Source organism: Chelmon rostratus, chromosome 6 (genome assembly GCF_017976325.1).
Source record: "Chelmon rostratus isolate fCheRos1 chromosome 6, fCheRos1.pri, whole genome shotgun sequence".
NCBI classification, from domain to species: Eukaryota; Metazoa; Chordata; class Actinopteri; order Chaetodontiformes; family Chaetodontidae; genus Chelmon; species Chelmon rostratus.
In genome coordinates, this window is record NC_055663.1 from 4,442,091 (window position 1) to 4,464,987 (window position 22,897).

Below are 22,897 nucleotides of genomic sequence, written 5' to 3' on the forward strand. Positions count from 1 at the left end.
GCTGCTCGGGTCAATGCGTGAGTATAAATGTAGTCCTTTGAAATCACAATAATATTACAGGGCAAAACTGCTTGAATGGTTGCCTATTAATTTATTTCATTTAGGTGCAATCCCGCGGGGGAGAAGCGCACTTGGCAGCAGCTTAAATTGAAATATAAAAACATGGTTCAAACAGGTAAGACCTCTGCATGATCTCATGGAGGAAGCTACCTCATTTTGATCATGTTTTACATTGTAAAGTAAATATTAAGTGGCTCCTTTTCATTGTAAAATTGGTTATATTGTGTTCATATAATGTTTTGTTTTTTGTTAACAAATGAAATGAAATTTAAAAATGAAAAAAGTGTTCTCATCTATATCATGTTATGTTAAATAATTAAGCCTATATTTAAACTAACACAGACTTTTACTCAGCTAACAGAAAGAAGGCAAATGCACGAAGAACGGGTGGTGGCTTAATACCCATAACTGTCTGGAAAAGCAAGAACATCGTGGTCTGATAACTATCTCCCCACGAATATTTCATTCTCTGCGCAGTATCGCTGCACCTTCATCCACGGGATCATGATCAAAAGACGTTAACATGCCATGTTAACGAAAAAAGTCACCACCTACTGTGCCTAATGGACTTCCCACTGACTGATATTTTTAATGATTTTTTTTTAATAACAGACGGCAGAACTATGCCAAAACTCGTCTGCTGACTGAACGAATGAATGAGGAAGTGAAATACGGTGAGTGGTTGAAAGAGGGCGGAGACACAGAGAAACTCGAGGTTCCTTGAGTAAAACCTGGTCCCGAACAGGTTAGGTTCATAGAGTCAGTTACTGCAGTTACTGCGGAACTTACCTCTGTCTGTGAAACAGGCTTGAGTTACCCCTCTTTCTCTGGTTTGACTTACCTTCCTATGTGAAACAGAAAACTCAGAGTTTCCCTCATTTCAGGGTTAACGTACTCGGAGTTTTCAGTAAACCTGCTTTGTGAAACGGACCTCTGGCCGATTGCACATGCACTTCATTTGCATTTATTGGGCCGAGTTTCATGATTCTGATTCCAACTCATGGCAGTTTGAGCAGTTAAAATTTAATGATCATAACAATAACAATGAACTGACACAAAGATCATAGGGTTCTGCCCCTTTGACCTGAACCCTAACAGTGCGGGTGTAGTTGGTGACAAAGAACGTCAGCTGAGGACTCAGTGATTCAGGACAGTCGGTCGTGTGTGTTGAGGAGGGACGTTCAGAGGTAGAGGGGAACACATTTGGCTGACGGGTTGGGGCATCATCTGTTGGAAAAATTAGATGAAAGACAAAGTAAAACTGGCATCAAACATTAAAAACAGTTTATCTGGAATTGTCCTGACATCACCGCCATCAAAGAGGAAGTGCACACATCTATTTTAGTCGTTAGTTTTCCAGATGAGCAGGGCTGGGTCAAATAGAGTGGAACAGCAGACATCACCATCCGGCTAATAGAGAGGAACAAATCTGTGATGCAAAAAATCTCATCCAGTAGAATTAGTGAGCCTCCTCCACCCACATCACACAAAAACACAGTTATTCAGTCATCCTGAGGGTTTCGGTTTTATAGACCGAGGTTTGAGATATCTGACCAAACTGTGAATATTTCTTCACAATATGGTCTGTGGGTTATTGAGAAGAACTATCTGCATGGCTAGAGACCACTGGAGTTAGATTAGAAAAAGTATTTTTGGGAAATGTGGGTGAACCAGCCCTTTAAGATCATGATTATATTTAAGTCAAATACTACTAAATCCAATGCATTTTAAATCTAGAATGTATTTCAGATAGGTTACTATGATCAGTTGCAATTTTGGTATGGGCTTTCCATCAAACGTTGTGATTGGGATTGGGATTTTTTGTCCTTATTTGATGATTTAAACACTGTTGAACAGACTGAAATATCAATGAAACATACTGATATCTGCTTTGAATTTCAGTCAAACTGCTATTTGACTGAATATTTGTGGTTCTGATTTTGAAACCTGTTACACAATGAAGTTTTTACACGGTAAGGTTTGTGAGGGTGTTCCTGCACTGGTCAGAGTCAGGACCGCACTCCACCCATTGCAGTAATGTAAACTCTGGATTAAACATCAGCCAGGAGTCAACACACACTGCCTGAAGCTGCCTTGACCTCACGTTCCTCACACCTGGCAAAGGCAAACATACCTGCGTGTGTCACGTTTTTCTAAACAGTGAAGGATATGACCTGATACTGAGTGTCCTCACGTCCTCTCCTCACCACACCTAAAATAATGCCAGAAACAAAGGAGCTGCCAGGTTGCAGCACTGTGTGTGTATGTGTGTGTGCATGTGTATAAATGTAAATAATGATGCCTTAATCTCTGTGAAATACACAAACAATAACACCCCCACACACATAATGTTACTCTAACCTTAACCCTAAGTCGTCAACCTAAAATTTAACAAATTATGTTGCAGGGTTTTGTCTCTCTCTCTCTCTCTCTCTCTCTCTCACACACACACACACACACACACTCTGGCTCTGGGACAATTGTGGAAATCCCTTCTTACTGTATAGATGTATGTTGTCACGCCACAGTGTAATGTGAGCTAAATGAGTTGATTGAAATGTGATATGAAGCGATTTAAGGTTTAAAGAATGCAAAGCTCAGGCTTTGAGATGAAGAAGTCTGAATGAAGAAGAAAAACTGCAGCTGCCTCTGCTGAAATTGTGACTTTTATGATATATTTAGGTGGCGTCCAGGTGTAATAAAGCAGAATGCTATGGACAACAACACAAGCCCACCCTTTTACTATCATGCTGGCAGGGTGGGTCCTCATTACACAGGGGGGTCAGGGCTGCGTGGTGTTGCGATATACACCGTAGCCTCAGACTCTGGCAGCTAATTACGTAATGACACAATTTATTATTTAGAAAGGCGAGGGACAGGCTGATGTGGCAGGTTTACAACCAGTGACACAAGCTCTGACACATACAGGCTTGCTCCCAGTGTTACAAATACACTTGAAGGGAAAAAAGAAAACGATTCAAATCAGCTGAGTTACCAAAATCAACTGATTTATACCGCAAATGACAACAAATCCAATGAAAAAGACCAAACCTACGTGTTTGCCCATCTCTGTTCCTCTCACCAAGCCTATTGCTTCCTCCTACCTGAACTATACAAATGAGCTACCTACCAGTCCACAGGATGTGTGTTTACGAGCTCTGGAGCCTGTGTAATCTGGACTTTGTGAAGCTGAGGAAATCAGATACAAGGGTGCAAATACATTTAAGGGAATAGTTCAAACATTTTATAAACAGTAAAAAAAAAGCACAGACATCTCACTGTTGGTAAGAACATGAATATGCATATTTTAAAAATCAACTTTTCCATCAGCTTTTGTGGTCTGACTCCGTCCAAAGAAAACCAACTGGTGAATGCTTTGCACAATATTGAAATATTGTATTTATTTTTATTGTTTTTGGAATATTTCTTCAGATTGTATTACCAATTTTCTACTTATGCTTCTTGATTTGCAGTACTTGGTATCTATCTTTCTTACATTTTTTGACTCGTTATGTTTGCTGTTATGCACCAAAACACAGATGTAAATTCCTCGCATGTGAGAACCTACAAAGCAATGAACCCATTCTGATTCGGATGCATACCTACAGTATATCAGGCTTAAATCCAGCGTTTCAGTCACATGCTCCTTTCCACTGAACTAATCAGACATCCAGCGTTATTACATGGTGGGTGTCTCTGGAGAAATGACACACTGCACCATGAGTGATTTTAGAGATGATGTTAAACAGAGCAACAGCCAGGCTGTACATCTGGAGAGGAATGATGTGTGTGCATGAGAGAGAGACCAGACGAGAGGGTGAGCGGCGTGCAGGATGTTCACTCCTACTCCAGCCTCATCATCGTCACCAACACATGAATAGATGGAAACAGATGCTGCCCTTCGCTTTCCTGTCTGCCACTTCCCATTGCCTCTGCGGCATGTGCGTTCGCTTAAGTCATGTGTGAGTGTGTAATGCACACTAACTTTCCATCCCTGCTCCCGTCAGCAGAGCTGGAAATGTTGGTGTGTGTCACAGAGGGTAAGAAAGACCCTGTTTTCCAGTTGCCATTTTCTGCTCTAGCTAATCAGCTCAGCTGAATCAGTGTGTGTGATGATGTTAATGTGACCTCTTGCTTGGTTAAATACTACTCCCGTTTGAGCCTGGCATCATTTAGCAGTTGTACAGCGATTAACATTGCCAATCACTTTTGAGTCATGCATGGTGCCACATCCTGCAGGCAGACCTTCACTCCTGCTGTAAGGATGGCCTCAGTACTGAGCACGCCGGCTAGTGCTAACTCTGCAGGCTTCTTGTCAGTACTGAGTACTGAGGAGCTCCAGCGGTGTGTGGACACCTTTGTGGAGCTCCAGGTGGAGGGCAGTGGTAATGAAAGCTGGGCTGACCTCTGGAGGACCAGGCATCACAAAACCCAGTTTATGCTACTATATCACTGAAGAAGTGTGGTGCACAATGCCCCATGACAGTCTGCAGGAACAACAAACACTTCATCTCACTTTAGCCTCCACACATAGCCCAGATGCATATCACCCACCTCAATACAGGAAGAACAATGAAGAGCTAATTTAGCTGCTGTTTTTTGTTTTTGATATTCTTGAGGAGCACTTGACCAGATGACTGGGCAGCACTCCAGGTGTGACAGTTAGTTATCTAATTTAACACCCATTAATTTGGTTTTAGTGACCTTCTCAACTGATATTCCATCTACAGACACATTCAGCGCAGTGCAAGAATATTCCTAAGCTAAAGGTGCTATGCTTTTACTTTTACTGTCAGAAAAACTGCCATTGAAGAACAGTAGTTTAACTTTCATTCATAACATTTGAGAATTGCAATTAGAAACTGTCATTGACATCAAAAGCTGCAGCAAAATCCAAAAGCACAGCCCCAACTAGTTTCCTGTTAACTACAAATGGTATTTAAATAGTTTGCAGCAGAACTGGGTGGCCTTTAACAACAACCAACTACAGTAGACTTGCCGTATTGATGGTGAATCTGTCGCCATATTACTTCAGTGTCAGTACTATGTTGTTGTCAGTACTAATATGTTTCAGTAGCAACTGGAACATGATCCTGAAGATAAATGCAGCTCCACCACCATATTTGTCCCTGTCTCTTCTATGCAGCTTATATCCAGAGACTGCCAGCTCAGAGTCATTAAAAGTGTCGTCCAGGTGCATCTCTGATGCTGTCTGAGCACACTGGCCTCATTCTGGAGGCTACTGCACATGTATTAAAGTGAGCAAAAACTAAACCTTTATTGATCGCAAAAGTTTAGTTTTGCTGTTTGGACACAAAAACTTCATGCACAAAAATAGACACGAGGACAGGCGTGCATCTCATTCAGATGCTGTTGGACAGGTGTAAGAAGATGAAGGTGAATCTCTTCACCTCATGAGAGAATGTACAACGCTCACTGAGGTTCTGCATGAAAGTACAAGACGACCCTCCACTGGGAGCTGATGCCTGCTTTCACTGGCCATGACCCTGAGCGCCCACTGTGACAGGTAGATGCCACTATCCTCCACCTCCTGGTGAAAGGCTGTGGCTGTGGACCAGGCTGCTGAATGGCCTCTTCTACCACACAATGTTACAGGGATAATTTGTCCACTTTCTTGCGCTGGTGTGTGGAGAGAGGCTCAGGTCCCAAGTTATGTCTTTTGTCTCTCGTGTTAGCCTACCTAAACATTTACAGACGCAGATAATGTCTTGGCTTCATCTCCGATTAAAGCGTATAACACAGCCACTGCATTCTGCTACGACGGCTACGGAGAGAGATTTTTATGAATCCTTTGGTGAAGCAATATTGAAAGGGAGTAAGATGACAGAAACCTGTCAGGCGTTCCCTAGCACCACAGTGGGATCTACTCCTGGTGCTGGACACTCTATGGGGGGGGGGTCCCCCTTTTAAGCTGAAAGCCCAAAACTCTCTCAAGATGCTATCCATTACAGCACTCCTCATAGCCCTGAAGTCAGCTAAGAGATTAAATGACCTATGCACACTGCTGGTCTCACCGCTCTGCTGCTCTAATGAAGAGGACAGAAGCAACTTTACAGCCTCAAGTCTTATGGACTTGAGGGATTTTGGTACAGAATTGCTTTCCTTGAGGAGTTCTTGCTTTCCGCCTCACGTCCCACCAACTCCAGCCGGTGCACGCTTTGTCTCCGTGTGTTTTGGCATAGCAAACATCAGGCGGACACAGCAGCTGTTCGCTCATTACAGAGGGCACTCACAAGCCGTGGCTCTGTCAAAACAACGTCTGTCTCGCCGGTTGTGTGATGCTACCACACAAGCCTACAGTGCAGCAGGAGAGGAGCCTCCGCAGGGATCCAGGCCCACCACAGTCCACGAGAGCCTTAACCTCATCCACGGCTCTTCTTAGAGGGATGATGGTCGCAGGCATCTGGGCAGTGGCATCTCGGGATTCTCCGTGCCCTTTCATCCACGTCCTGTGCAGTGTGTGTGAGTCCACCCTGAATCATTCAGTTTTAAACGTGCTAGATGGCAGATGGTGCATTGTCAGATCTGGTGCTTTTATGCAGATGCCAAATGATGCGCCTCTAATCCCAACATTTTGGATTAGTGGGCTGCATGGTGACAATTACGGTATGTAATCAAAGCCCCAACCTTCTGCAGCGACAGTATTGTGTGTAGGGAGGGTCAAATCGCCACTTTTTTTCCCCACAGGGATGACATGGCATTATTCATGGCACAGCCAGTGCCTCCTTGTCTCATTTTGCTTTCCACTTAGGAACCAGTCTGTGTGATCTGCTTGTGAACCTTGGTGTCACAGTGGGCACTGACTACATGAGCGTCGCCCTTAACCCGATAGCAGCAGTTCTTAAATAGACATAGAATAGAAATAGAATTTTAGTTATATATTGTAACTAAGATTCTATGAGTATAGGTGCAGCCCTCTAAGACATAGGCCCCCTGGTCCCCTGGCTTTAGGCTTTTGGGAGCAGAGCTCAGGTCCTGACAGTGTCATATACTGTACATGAGGACCTGAGAGACGCAACTGTACAGTGTACAGTAGCAGGAAAGAAAATCTGCACTACTGTGCACACCTACAGAGATAAACCTGATGGCGACAGCTCTTAGGGGGTTACGCCTATATATAGTCATAGAATCTCAAGATCCAATGTATAACTAATGTTCTTTTCCTAATTATAACTAATTGAAGATTTACACCTCACAGGTGCTGACCAACAAATTGCATTTTCATTGTCATTGCAGTATGAACACGTGTAATCAGCACATCCCAAAAGACTGACTGAAATGCAGTGAAGAAAAATCATTTTGTCTACATGCTTTGATGTGTCTGAAATTAACACCCACCTCATGTCAAATGTGGGTTTATATTTCTGTCGCACTTGTGGTGTGGTGACATAGTCAAGTCAAACTCATCATACTTTTTGGCCAGGAAAAATATGCACGTTCAAAATAATTTATTGTATTTCTTTATTCAGTGGGTATAGGCTGTTCAATATTTGTTGTCTATGTTAACAGTGTAGCTGTTGAAGCAGAAAGACAAAGGAGCTGTTTACCTAATATGCACACTTCAATATTTGTTTATTTATCACAAGTCATATCACAGTATTGAACAACGTTATAGCACAACATGGATTTTCCCAAAATAATAATATTGATTATAGCTGCTTTACCTTTTATTTGTGCAACCCAATTCAATAAATCACTGGTTTGAAACTAGTTAGTAGTACTAAAGACTTCACACACAGACCCAGTGGAGGATGCACTTTGTCCACCTTCACCTGCACCTTCTGTGTACTTAACATTTAAGTACACACACGCTTAACTAAATGGTCAGCCATTTGCACTCAGTAAATACATTTTTGTATATTTCAGCTGCTGTTGGAATATTTTATTGTTTAGTGTTTAGTATATTTTAAGTCTATTTTCATTTCTGGTATATTTTTATTGCATTTCTGTATATTTTTATACGCATGTTAGTTTATTTTATTCTAGTATCTTTACTTCCTTTTTTTTATCTTTCTTATTGTTTCTAACATGGGGGTTGCAATGCAAATTTCATTGACATGTTATGCTCAGTGACAATAAAGGCAATCTTGAATCTTGAATGTAATAGCATAGCTTCAAATGAGGCATCCTAACGTCTGTAACAATCAGAGCTTACCTTGGTTATTCTGACCCAGTTATGATGTTCACGTGCATCAACAGAGAACCAGCTCAGACAAGAATTATCCAAAGCCAGAGCTGTCTTTTAAAATCACTTCTCTGTGTGTTTCTCTTTTCACTCTTGTAGCCTCTGTCATATACTGTCAAAAATGTATTTCTGTGTCTCGTCATGCCAGCACTTGAACTAATTACGTATGCACACTTGAAGTGACTATTTATGCTGTTATCATTAGGTATGAAGCTGCAGTCCTTGCCAGGATTGAAACTGAAACACAACAACTGTAGCACAGGGATATCAGATTCAGATGGACTCTCCTCCACTTTCCTCCAGAATGAAAGAATGTGATTGTAGATTAGCTCAACAGGGAGGATGTTAGGAAACAGGAGGCAATCATTAACCTCCGGTTCCTATCCAGCTATGGATTTCAAACTCTGAATTCCTGTCACATAAATTTTCCGTCTCTCATTCTGAATGGTGATCAGCTCCTCCCATTTACACGTTTCTACTCGCTGTCTTTCTGTTTTTTATGATGCAACTTTAAACATCTCAAATGGCATATTCTGTATACACACACACCTGAATACTGGCCATCTCAGGGCCATTTTTCTACAAGGATTAATGGTGCACAATTTCTACTTCTAGAAAAGAAGGAGACATAAATGGAGGTGGCCAATATGTGTTGGACCAAGGAATCTATGAGAAAATAGTTCATCTTTGCCACCCGGTTCTGGAGTATTTAGTAAAAAAATAAATAGTTTTTGGGTGCAAAACGTCCTTTCCACATGCACGACTGCAAATTCACTGAAATCTGTGAACTACGTATTGAGAACTCAAGACAAGCAATGAAACAGACATGAGCAGGAACAGAAACGTAACCTCTGCAGCAGAGGTAATAATATGCTGCGTGCCCGGCATCCTTCAGCTCCCAGGATGTCCCAAACAGCAATTTTCTGGATTCTTCATGTGAAACATCACAGGGGCAAAACATTTCTCATGACGACAAATCCTGGAGAAGACACATCATGAACAGCACTGAAAATATACCCTTGTTTGTTAATCATGACGCCTCAGCAGAATGCTACAAATCGGCAGGTCCGCTTGATTTGTCTGATGTGCTTTTGTACCGTTAAGACCTCTTCAAATACAAACCCTGAGAGCAGAACAACAATATTTTGAGGGACTTCAGGAAAATGTGAGCAAAGCATCTGAGCGTTAATGTTTGACTGAAATGTGATCGGCTTGTTTCATCGTCAACCTCGCCTCAAATTAGATTTAGTTTCCTGTAAAGCCAGCTACAGAAGACACACTTTGCCAGACAGTGTACAAAATTTAAATCTCTAAGCTGGTTAAAGCTTAATGTTTCTCATGCAGAGTGCTGATTTCATAATGTGACGCAGTGAAACTGTGCAGGCTAAGTGAACAGAGGTATGTGACCCCTCTGTCCACCCCCGCATTTCTGGGCAGGTTGTGCATTTTGTCTTTGATCCTGAACTACCGGGTCAAACCATTACAAGGTCAGAGGGTCTGCTCTGTAAATTCCACAGCTCTTAATAGGTCACTACCAGAATACTTCACACAGGCCATTCACAAAACTGTTGTAGGGAAGAAAGGTGCAGGAAAGAGACCACAAAAAAGAGCTCTCACACTTTTTCTGGCATGCCCCCCTTCATGAGCTGAAACAAGTGCATGCCCCCCATCCCTCAAACTTTATCAATCAATGACAATTACTGAATGATAATGAAAAGAATAAAAAGAATATTTGTGAATGAAAAATACAAAAAAAATAAGAAAACAGGAGTTAAGTTGAATTTTAGTGAAATAAAGATCAGCACAATGGCCTGTTTATTTATTCTACATAAATCATAGTGAACTTTTTTTCCCTGGTCATCCCCGCAGTGACTCTATGCCCATGATGGGGGCCCGACCCACATTTTGAGAACCACTGCCATAGTCTGTTCCTTCTTAACCTGCTTTTCCTCTTGACAACCTTTAGTGTCACTGAGCCAAGTATCAGTGTGTTCTTGTTTCACCCCACACCCTTCATCCATCCGCTGCAAATCCAGTTAACTGTGTTTTCCCTCCTGGCATGACAGTTTAATGTTGGCACTAAATCAAGCTCTCCTGTCATGCCACTGCAGCAGAGTGCTTCTGAACAGGGAGACACTTCGACTTCCAGGTACTAAACAAACAGAGGGAACAGTCAACGTAATAGCTTCAACAGCAGCAACGACAATACAGAATGTCTTATCTAAACTATTGTCAACACTAACACATCAGTAAGATGACGAAGGTGACACACAAGCATGTAGTCCTCATACCTTAAAGACAAAAGAGTGGAACTGTCTTCTAATATGACGGTGTGTTTAGACAGAGCACGAAGTTACTTTAAGGGAGTTTTCTGTACTGTAATTGTTTTTGCTTTATTCCAATTCAGTACCAATACTAATTGGATAGAGACCAACCAGGTTTTCCAAATGAGTTAGGTGTGAATCGACCCTCAGACGAAGTGCAATTGTAGTCAAAGTTAATGGAAAGATGTGAGTAGATCAAATAAATGGGGGCGAATTAACCAGGACTGCAGAAAAACTCCAGTGGTCAAATTTATGGGCACAGTGCTGCTGGTTGTCTGGCAACATCACGGTGATGACAAGACTCCAGGAAATGCCCGGTCAAGCAATAATCCTGCACTTAACCCACCCTAAAAGGACAAATGATCATTTTTACTCCTTAGTTATTGTATAAACTACACAAATGCTATTAAATATGTCAATTAGTGGGCTTTAAAAAATCTGCTGCTTGGCAGATTGTGCTACCTTTGGACAGAGCCAGGCTACAGTAGTTGTTTCTTTCTGTTTCCAGTCTTTATGCTAAGCTAAACTAGCTTCACATTTAGTATACAGACAAGTGGGATTGATCTTATCTAACTCTCTGCAAGAACATGGACATGACAAAGTCATTCTTAAAGAGCTCAGTTGAAACTAAATCTGCACATCTGCAACTCCTTCTTTCAGAAATGTTGCCATATTTAAAAGACACTGAGTGTTCATAGATTGGATGTGAACCTCAGTTTCCAGTATCAGTCACAGACTGTACACCAAACTATCCACCCTGACCCCGACCGAGTCCTCGATTATATGTTTTGCAGTGATAGAACTACTCCTGTCCTTGCTTCCCAGAGGGGACAGTCACTATTGGCATGATCCCATGAGGCTGACTGTCAGGAAAATGTGGTCATTTTAAGTGTTTGAGCAGAGACCACAGCGGAACTGCTCGAAGATAAAAACCCAACTCTTTGAATTTCAAAGACAGAAAACATTTACATTCAGTTACAATTTAATAAACACAGCACAGCAGACTGTGAGAACACTATCAAGCTGCGATTGATTAGAAATACGACCCTGATTCCAAAAAAGCTGGGATGCAAAATAAAACAGAATGTGATCATTTGCTAATCTTTTTTGATACCTACTCAATATAAAACAGTACAAAGACAATATAATTCATGTTTGACCCCATCAACTTCATTGTCTTTTGTAAAATTAGATGCAACAACATGTTTCAAACGAGTCGGGACAGGAGCAACAACAGACTGGGAAAGATGTGGACTGCTCCAAAAACACCTGTTTGGATCATTCCACAGGTAAACAGGTTGATTGGTAACAGGTGATAGTATCATGATTGGGTATGAAAGGAGCATCCTGGAAAGGCTCAGTCGCCAGGATGGAGCGAGGTTCACCTCTTTGTGAACACATGATTGTATAAAGGATGTTAAACACAGTTTGCTTGAAAATAATTGTATTCTGTTTTTCTTTCTGTTTCACACAGCGTCCCAGCGTTGTTGGACTCTAAGAAGCTCTAACCTCAACTCCAGATAATTACATGATGTGTGTGTGGTTTTGGAAGCACGATGAAAGACTGACTCATGCAGAAACACAAACACTCACACACAAGGATGTCGCCACACTCCACTCCACTTTAAGCACAGCTGCCCCACAATCCAGGACAGTCTCCTAAATAAATAACAAGTCACCATTAAAAAGAATATCAATATTTTATTAGTGCCAACTATGTAAGACAATAAAAACAGAGTCATGGTTAAGCATTCATGGCTCAACTAGAAAAATAAACAGCACCCATGCAGCAAAGGTGTATCAAAACAGATCTGGGCTACATGCACACGTGCATGCATGCACACAGTCATATGATATATTCAAAACATGAGTAGTATAAAGACACTCTCTGTTCACTAGATTTAACACACCAGAAATCTGGTTTCCAAGTTCTTTGTGTGAGTCAAATACTCATCTGGGACCCAGACCAAACAAGATCACCTGATTTACGCAACTGACAATTGTGGTTTCATATTTAATGTAAACATGTAGAGCATTTTGTTCCTTCAAGGTCCTCTCCCTTCTTCATTGTCAGATCAGCTTGGACTCTCTGGTGTTGCTGAGTGGGACGCTGGTCTGATGTCTGGAGGACAACTCCCTGAGAGAGACAGACAGACAGAGAGGATATAAATAAATGAACAGCTTGAAAGCACTGGACCAATAACATCCAGTTTTAAAAAGTGACAGGAAGTAACTCTGGCAAGAAAGACACAAAAAGAAATCACATGATCAGCACTTGGCCTGTCACATGACTAATGAAATTGAAGTGTGCTTGTCAGAAGAGATGGTATTCCCAGCAGCCTATGGTGGCACTCCTCCTCCTCCCCCTCTTCCTCCTCCATAAAGTGTTTTTAACACAGCATAGTAAGATGGGAACAGGTGCTGTCTCAAACCCCCATCTCTGTTTAGTGAGGGCCGCTCCACTCCGGTCATGTGCTGATCATGTGACCCTTTTCGTGTGCATTACTTCCTGCTACTTTTTACAACAAATGTCTTGTTGATTGTTCTTTTATATGGTTCAGTGATGTTGATAAGCCTTTATGTCTTAGAAAATGAATCTATGAAGACATATGGTTAGATATAGTTTAAACTTCATCCATTTTGACTCTGTCAGCCGGTTGAGTCCTTGGTTTTACATATTTTAGAGAAGGTTGCACTTGAGAACTGCTTTTTGACAGCCGAGGCCCCAGACAAAGTAGTGTGGGAATAACAAAGATGTTGCAAATAATAATAGTAACACTATTTAAGCAATTTTTGTCATTTCCATTTTCTGGTGTTCATACCATTTTATACAGCAGTACATTTCTCTGGGTTCACTGAATTATTGGTTGTGGTTTGTATTTGTTTCAGATAATATCCTCACTTTTAACCATAACACAGTCCCTCTGAGGATCCAGTGCCGTTCTGCTAATCTGCCAAAACCAGTCAATGCAGTCAAATGTTTTCATAACCCCATAAACCACGAACATTTGGGAACACACCCTAAAGCTATCTAACCAATTCCATCAGTAGGAAACGTTCTGAAAGAGGACACACATGCAACCCCAATTCCAAAAAAGCAGTGTAAAACATAAATAAAATCAGATTGCAATGATTTGCAAATCATTTGAGCTATTTTCAGCTGAATACATTAGAAAGACAAGATATCTAATGTTCAAACCAAAAAACTTGATTGACTTTTGGAAATATACACTCATACTGAACTTGGCGCATGTTCCAAAGAAGCTGGGACAGGGGCATGCTCCACACATGTTCAGCAGGGGATGGATTTGGATGTCAGGCAGGCCAGTCTAATGCCTGCACTCTTTTCCTAAGAAGTCACACTGTTGGAACACAGGATGCAGGATGTGTCTTGGCATCGTCCTGTTGGAATAAGCAAGGAGGACCCTGAAAAATGTCGTCTGGATGGCAGCATATGTTACTCCAAAACCTTTCAGCATTAATGGCGCCTTCACAGATGTGTGAGTTACCCATGCCATGGGCACTGACACACCTCCACACTGCAACAGATGCTGGCTTCTGAACTTTGAGTTGGCTGCAGTCTGGATGGTCCATCTCAATGGTCTCCATATCCATGGTTTCCAAAAGGAAATTGAAATGTGAACTCGTCAGACCACAGCACACTTTTCCACTTTATGTCAGTCCATCTCAGATGAGCTCAGGCCCAGAGAAGTATCTGGATGTTGATATAGAGAATGTGAAGATACATCAGACAGTGCTGCATGTTGGGAGGGAGGCGCCATCTTCTGAGCAGGGCGGGAATTATACTATGGCCAAACGGTCAGTGCCGTGGATGCCCCGAGGTGGGGTCCCCTCAACCACACACCCGTTATGTGTGGCCTGTTTGGAACTGGCTTTACAAGAATACTGCTGCATAGTGTTCACTGACTACGAACGTACATGGAGTTTATGTTACTGAGAGATCTGTCTTGCCACTTATCTGTGTACAGCTCTCAGTAATGTTCATACAGTGATGTTGAGGTATGCACCCTGCATTGAAGCCTAAAGGACGCAGTAAACTCACTATCGACGTGTCCTGGGGAGGCACCCTATGTTTCCCCTCATGCTACACGGTGCAATAACAGTGTTATAAGTCAGTGTTTAACTCGGCACTCATCTCATATTTTAAACGGTTTGTGTCTCATTGCCACGGTCGTCTCCCATTAAAGTAGTGCAGCTAACCAACCTCTGCTGGTCGGGAGCTGATGTGACAAAATCCAAAATCTGTAAAGTTTGTGAAGAACTAAAATTTTTCTTTTATACTGATGCCGAATTGACATAAGACTTTCAGCATATGCTGCGTTTTAGCTTGTTTTTCTAGAGTTTTTGCAGACAAATAAGGAATTGGACATTGTAAAATGTCCCAGTTTTGGACACTTTGCATGAGTTTAAAAGTAAAATCCCCAGAAACGCTCTGACAGTTTTGCAGTGGCTGAGTGCAAAATCAGCTAATTCACAAGCTGGTGAAAACTGCGAGATATTACAGCCACACTCGCAAAGGTAAGGTGGTGCTCTCTTTTATACTTATTAGACCAAACAAAATACAGAACCTTCAAAAACAGCCACAATTCCTACTCCTAGATGTGAGACAAATGCTTGAGTATTGTCTAAAAGCATGTATGTAGGTGCGTGTGCTTGCAGACCCCTGAATCTGGTAATTTTACCAGAAAGCAAAAATCGTCCATAACATTCCACTTAACATTGTTTGGACTCAAAGTGATCTTATGTTTATTGTCAGAGCTGCTTTACTCTGCCCCATAGCGCTCGACATAAACATTTAAATGTCTAATTTGAGACTGTGGTGTGAGGTTGTATGAGGGAACACATGTGCCTCAAAGAGAGATTTGAGAGAGTCTGTAGAAGTATGTTCCTTCTTGAGTGTGTGATTGAGTCAGTGTTGTTTGACCTGATTTTCATTGTGTGTTTGAGTCAGTGTGAGTGTGCAGTGATTAGCCTGAGCAGGTTAGCCACGGTGGCTTTAGCTGCAGGTGGCTGGAGACAGACCCGACTTGACGGTAAACAGCCATTCACTGTGACCAGCCTTCAGTCTGGTCTTCCTATAATGCAAGTCTATGGAGGTAATTCAATGGAAGAATTGACACTATAGTAATGGGGCCTTGTGACACTGGCCCCATGCTATACAAGCGTATGGCTAAGCCAGTCATTGGCACTCAGCAGCACAAGCCTATGAAGCAAGCAGTGAGGTGGGGCCCCCATTATTCAGTTCACAGCCTTTAAATGCCCTCGTATAATCACATTTTCACCCAATCACCCAAAGAAAGTCCATGAGGAAACTAAGGTGCACCTATTATAATAGACATCCTCTGAGGAACCAGAATGGCGTGACAACATATGGCTCAAACTGAAAACCGTAGAGAACAGTTGGAAAATAATACACCCCCTGCCACCCACACACACGCACCGTTAGACACGAGCAAGCAAAAGACACCTTTGTCACCAGCACATAGGAATGCTCACACACACACTCACTGAGCAGGACGTGCATGTGTACACACACACATGCACATATATACATATTGGCGTGATGCAGGCGCAGTTTCATTCAGTCGAGGGGGAAATCTAGACTTGTGAAAGCAATAACAATCCCTCCTTGCAACATCTACGTTCGATCTCCATTCATTCCCTTCATTCCAGCTATCACATCCATCACACTCACGTTACCCCACACTACTGCATGAACAGGGCACTTAACTGAAAAACAATACTGGTTGTAATCTGACAGTGTTGCATGCATGAGAAGTTTGACACCGCTCTCACGCCTGTATGTAGCTGAGCATGGAGCTGAGAGACGGTTAGCTTATTTTAGTACAGCAAATGGAAGCAACAGTTTCTCGATGATAAGACCTATCCATCCTATCCATGCACTTCTGTGCAGTGTCTAAACCTGGTTTGTCACTGCACCTAACCTGCACATAACTTCCCATGAAACCAAAAAGTTGTTTTAGCCATGCTAACAGCACGGCTCTAGGTATAGCTAAGCTAGTCAGCCAGTCTGTTTGTCCGCTGGTTGGTCTACCACTTGGTGGCGAAATATCTGTACGACTAGTGACTGAACGACTACTGACGTGGACTGTCATATAATTCGGTACAGGTATCAGTTGAGCATCAGCACATTATTGCAGGGCTCACATTTCCACTACACATCTGCGTTTACAGTATGCATCAGATAAAGAGAGGAACTCCCAAAAGAGTCTGACATTCTTGTTCGCTAAAACCATTCACACAAATTTCAGCTCATAGATATTGTCCTCTGAACATTTGATAATGATCACCAGCCAGAGATATGGTTCAGCTTTACATCTACTGAGGTAAGAGTCATGGTTCATATCTGCTATGCATCTGTTAAAAACATCCCCCAAGCCAGAGACCATAAGAAAACAATGACGGCGATATCATTCATGTCTATCAGGGGATGCTGAACTACACTGAGCACAATGAGCTTGCTTGACATGTTGAGGCCTGACAGATTGAGTTCCCTTGTCAGACAAAATTGCCAAGTTAATATGGTTTCCAGTCATGAGGAGCCACAATGGAGCTGCTAAAACATTTAGACTGGGTGTCAAGTTGGGACCATGTTACAGTGGGGTGGGAATAATTTAGACAAAGGTGGCTGAGTAACATAGTCAGGTGAACAGAGCTCTGTCTCGCTCTCTCTCACACACACATACACATGCACGCACACGTGCACACACTCATGTAGAGTCTATTGTGTGCCTGGTACAGTACTGAGAAAGTGTTAGCCAGGTAACATCAGCCAGCTGAACTGAGCTCAGGTTGCTTCTGTTTCTTAGAGGTTGTGTGTGTGTGCACATACATAATCAGGGCACATGAAAGTACAGCATATACATTACATATTTGCATCAACACTTATAGATATACATAAGACAGGTGTGGGCGGAACACACACATGCACACAAACCTATACAGAGAGAGTGATTATTACCTCTCTGCTCCAGCAGACATGCAGCATACATAATTTAAATTCAATTACACTGTAAGGAGAAGGAAACTGGAGAGAGACGCGGGCAGCAGCCATAATATGCTGCACCGGTAAAAGCATTTCCTTTGCGGTGACTCAGCAAGTCACACCACCTGGGCTCAGTTAGTCAGCTCTTTCGACCCTAACTAAGTTCTTAGCACAGAGATGCAGTGACACCCGACACCAGTGGACACAAAGGAACAATGTGTGACTGCAGTATGGTACTATCCAGTGCAAGCCTGTCCGTGACCTATTGGTAAGACTGCAGCTGATGAGTATTTTCAGCACTGAGTCATTAGCAGATTTGGGGTAACTGTTTAGTCTACAAAACCTCTGAAGATAGTGAAACATGCCCATAACAAGCTAACATAGCCGAGTGTGATGTCTACAAAGTATGTCTCTGTCTCAAAAACAGTACAAAACATTTAGTTTAAAATGAAATAAAACAGTTTACAGCCAAGTCTGCCGCTCTGTGAAGTTGTGCTTAAGACACAGACACATAGCACTCTGAGCTAATATGAGCTAAATGCTAAATTTGACATTGTAACATGCTGATATTTAGCACTTAATGTTTACTATGTTCTCTATCTTAGTTTACAGTGCTAGTATGTTTATTAGCATGAGACAAAAAGTACAGCTGAGGCTGATGGGAATGTCATTAGTTTTGCAAGTTTTTGGTCATATAGGAAAAAAGAGGTGTTATAATTTTCTGTTGATGGAGCGAGGAGAAGATTTCACCAAAGAGTTCACAATTAATCCTGAAGAGGATATAATGTCTGTACTACGTTTCATGACAAGTCACCCAAAAGTTGACATATTTCACTCAAAACCAAAAAATAACTTCAAGGTGGCACTAGAGAAAAGGTAGGTCATCATTTAAGTCATTAGGATGCATCATCTGGGAGTCATGAATGTTTATACGAAATTTAGTGCCAATCAATTGGTAGATGTTGAGATGTTTCAGTCTGGACTAAAACAACCAACCAACACCATAGAGTCCCAATGCTAGTGTGGATAAAAACCAGCAAGGTCTCACATTTGTCACAACTAGAATCACACATTTTGCGATTTTGCTTAATGAATGACTAAAACAATTAATCAATTATCACAATTGCTGGTGAATAATTTGGTATTAATTAGGTAATCGATAAATTGGCTGATCATTTCAGCACTATATTGGTTTTATTTTGTGTATCTGTAATTTGAGTAACATTTTTTTTTTCCTTGAGAGGTTCCTCTATACGACTTAAAGAGTCATCTTAAATTACCAGACTCTGGTTAGCGAATGCTTATATTTGACTACAAATAACAATGCATGTGTTTACTGTAGGTGGTTACTTAAAATCAGAGGATGGAACTGGAAATTAACTTTACCTCAGCTACTGTGAAGCAAGTGTTACAGCAAATGACTGAAGAGAAAATGACCCAAGGTGAACTCAAACTCTTCTCTGTTTGAGGGGGCGGCAGTTCGACAGGTAAACTATTAGGTGAAGAAAGCGTTGGAGATGTGAACTGGTGGGGGTTTAACATATACTGTTTGACAGTACTGTAAGTCACAAAGCGAACACACTGAGGCTGTATCTTTATGATGTTCTGTCAGAGATTTCTTACCTGGCCTGTGTTCTTTTTATTTAACCTGGATATGTTCATTTGACAACTCAGTGACAAGCTCCGCCCTTCACAAATAGAGACAATAGACTATTCATTCACCAGCAACCTTTACAGCCCCATCTCCCTCATCCTGTCCCCAGCAGGTGCTCACATTAAGACACAGCAGACATCAGATACAATCTTATATGCGGGCTAAAGGAAGTACTGGGAGTTACTAAAGACTTTAAGCATGACAGTTCATTTAAAGCAAGTGAAATGTCGATCAGGGTAGGCACAAAGTGAGTGGATATCTTTAACACCACTGTTCCTTTAACAAGATCTCTGTGATGGTAATCACTATTCCACTGCTAGACCTCACATTCACATTCTCTGAGGGGGATTCGTTCATTATTATACTGGGTAAACAAAGATGTGATTATTTTGGTAAGATCAACTTGATTTTCTCTTTGTTGTTAAATTTTGCTTGTCACATTATTAATCATGTCTTTTTCATTGAATGTTTCATTGATGGTGTTTGAATGGCTCTTTCTTCTTGCCTTTCCTATGTCCGTTCAGTCACTGTGGCCATTGTTGTTAATGCCAAGTTATAGTTTCTTTTCTTTCCTACAAACAACCTTGCTGCTGGTACTGCCACAAACACAAATCAGCAAATCAGCAACAGGACAGAGTCTATGTCTTTGCTTAGTGGCTTGGTGAGAGTACATTTTGGCACAGTGGTACTTTGAGCTAAATGTAAACCTCAGCATGCTAACATGCTCACAAACATCACTCTAACATGGAGCTGTTTAGTGGGAAAATTGTTCATGCTCATAACCATGTTCAACATCATGTTTATGCTGTTAGCAAGCTAATATGACCTTATTAACACGAAACACAAAGCTGTTTTTGCCTTTTCCTTCGTTGCTGTTAAAAGTTCTGCACCTGTACCCCCTGGAGTTCTTGGATGTGCACATCCACCTTTTCTGCTTCACGTTCATAAGTGAACCTTGAGTTTAGAACTCTTTGGTCACAGATATTATGAGTTCACTTTGGTTGTCATCTCTGCGGTGTGCATACCACTGCAGGCAGATGCCGATGCATTGAAAGAGCTAGGCTACATGATGTTCTGTGCTGGCACGGGACCAGCTGCCTGGATCCTGACCTCATCATGACTAGGTCCAACCTTTAAAGAAGTCCTGCTGCACTTCACTCAACACATTATGTGTCCCATCAGAGGGGTAGGACTCTGGACCACTCTGATTCTCCATTAAAGGAGGGTCACAAGGCTAATTCTCTCCCACCATTTGGAAAGTCAGACCATCCTCCTCCTCATATTAGAACGTAAACAAAGGCTGACATGGGTAACCGTGGTGACCACAGAGCTCAGGCATTGGATGCTTAATCAGAGGCTATGCTGCAGGGTGCACTGAGTGACATCATCTGGGATTCGCTCCAATCCAGCTCTCATCAGTGAGTCTGCGGAAGTAATGACAAGCCTGTTAATGGATGATCCATGAACTGCTGCTGCTGGCAGCTCAGGACTTGCTATGAGAGAAGTGAAGAAATACATGGCTGTGACGTGATCAACGTTGCTAAGCCTCCTCTATTCCAATTATTATTATTATTGAACACTGACCTTTTAGTAAACTCTACAGAGCATGTCATCTTGTAGTTCACTGCACATATTGAATGAATATCTATGCACAAAACATCCTCATTCCCTTTGCACCGGGGGACTTAGAATCTGCATTGTCCTTTTATCCTGGCACTATTCTCTTTTTGCCGTGAAGGCCTTTTCTCTGACAGTCATTAACTTTGACCTTTTCCATTCACGAGCATTCAAACCGCCTCTTTCATTACGATTGTAGGTAAACAAAAATTCATGACATATGGGTTGGTGAAATCTCAACACCTAAACTTTTTCCATTTTTCTACTAGGAATGACAGTTCCCTTTGTTACACTGGACGAAAGACTAAGAGCGCACCTCGCAGAGCAATTTATTTACAATCTATTCAATTTATCACTTCCCTTCACTGCAGGCATGGGGGGGAACACTTTCCATTCAGTTCTTTGAAAAACAGCGAGGTGTGGTCCATTCATGGTTCACTCACTTTTACATTTATACCTGTTAGCTTTTGTTCACCTTTCTAGATAAACAGCAAGGCGTGGGCCAAAGCTGACATTCGCTTATGCTGTACCATTGCCTTAAGGCCGACCCCCTCTCGGTGTAAAACTTAACCCTTGGAACTCTGCTTGTACATCTACAAGTTTTACTATAATTATGTAGTGAGCATAACATGGGTTTACTCAAAGCAGGCATGTTTGAATTAAAGCAGATATCCTCAGGTTTAAATCAGGGCTTAAGATATACCAGTAGGCTATATAGTAAGTATAATGATGACTTATTAGAAGAACTACAGTATAACAAGTTACCTTGGTTTTGGACTTACAAAAAAGAAACCCATAAGAAGACATTTAGCATTTAGAGTACAAACTGTACAGTTGACGTATGTGCGGAAACTAAAGGGTAAATTAATTCAGCCAGAGTTTAAACAGTTAATCCCCCTCTGCTATTGTATTTTTCTTTCAAATCTTTCAGGCTTAGGGTTGACACTTGCTTAAGGAAGTAGAATGTGTGTGTTTCTGTGAGGCTTGAGGCTGAGTCTTTGATCAAACAAACACTACAGTGTGGGATATCAGTGTGACTCTTGCTTTTTTTCACTCTTGTGTGACCTGAAGAATGCTATCGTTCACGCACACGCACACACACACAGACACGCACACACACACAGAGTGTGCGGGCATGGCTGAGAAATCTGGAATGATGTAATGAATGATTATGATTGAAGTGGTGTAGCGTGTGAAGAGAACAATGCTCAACACCAAGTGAGCAGCAGACATGTATATTTGTGGAAATCTGAGTAAACTGAACACTTAGACAAACTCCAGCAGTGATGAGACAGACTGTCATTATCACTTAAACCTGTGATATGCAGCTGAGCATGACATGATTACTGCTTACTTGTTTATTGTCATAGAATAACGAGCAAGTTGAGACCAGACATAAGCATGCGTTTATAAATGGCTGCCTCTGACATTATGCAACAAGTTTTAAGAACGGGGTGTACCAAATATCGGTGTTTAATCTGATTAAACTGCCAATGACAGAAAAAAAACACACAGAATAAAAGTTCCCACAAGGTGAAAGGCACCAGCTTAACAAAGAATATCCACTTCATTCTGCAATGATAAACAAAGCAAACCCCTTGAAATTAAGACTGAAAACCAGCTAGGCAGCTGCATGAAGGAAAGACACTAATCCTACATGTGCCAGAATATAAGGCTTTTTTTTTTGTTTCTTTCTTTTTGAGTATGAGAATCTTTTAAGATGTTATATTGTGTTCTCACAAAAAACAGCCACCTCTGTCACATTATTGCAAAATTACAGAAGAAATCCAAGCTTAAAGGATACATGAATGAAGCAATAAGTGATAAATGTTGGTTATTACTGCAGAAGAACAGGTAGTTGGCTAGCCAAACAGCTAGACTAGTTTCCCCAGAAGTAGGTCCCTATGCAGTTAGCTGCAACAGCTAATCAAGCTGAGAAAATTCTGTGTTTACAATAGAAGTGTTTTTTTGGACTTCTGGAAGCGTTTGGAATGATTTATGATAGATGA

General features: G+C 41.6%; 1 protein-coding gene across 2 annotated transcripts in view; it reads right to left on the reverse strand.

Annotated features, from left to right (window-relative positions):
- Positions 1–12,354: 12,354 nt before the first annotated feature.
- si:ch211-266k8.4 (rab GTPase-activating protein 1) overlaps positions 12,355–22,897 on the reverse strand; it is a 61,363-nt gene continuing 50,820 nt past the window's right edge. For both annotated transcript variants that reach the window (XM_041939648.1, XM_041939649.1), the window contains one exon: positions 12,355–12,727. In XM_041939648.1, the coding sequence (XP_041795582.1) occupies positions 12,661–12,727 (67 nt within the window). In that variant the 3' untranslated portion in view covers positions 12,355–12,660. The remainder of the gene's footprint in view (positions 12,728–22,897) is intronic.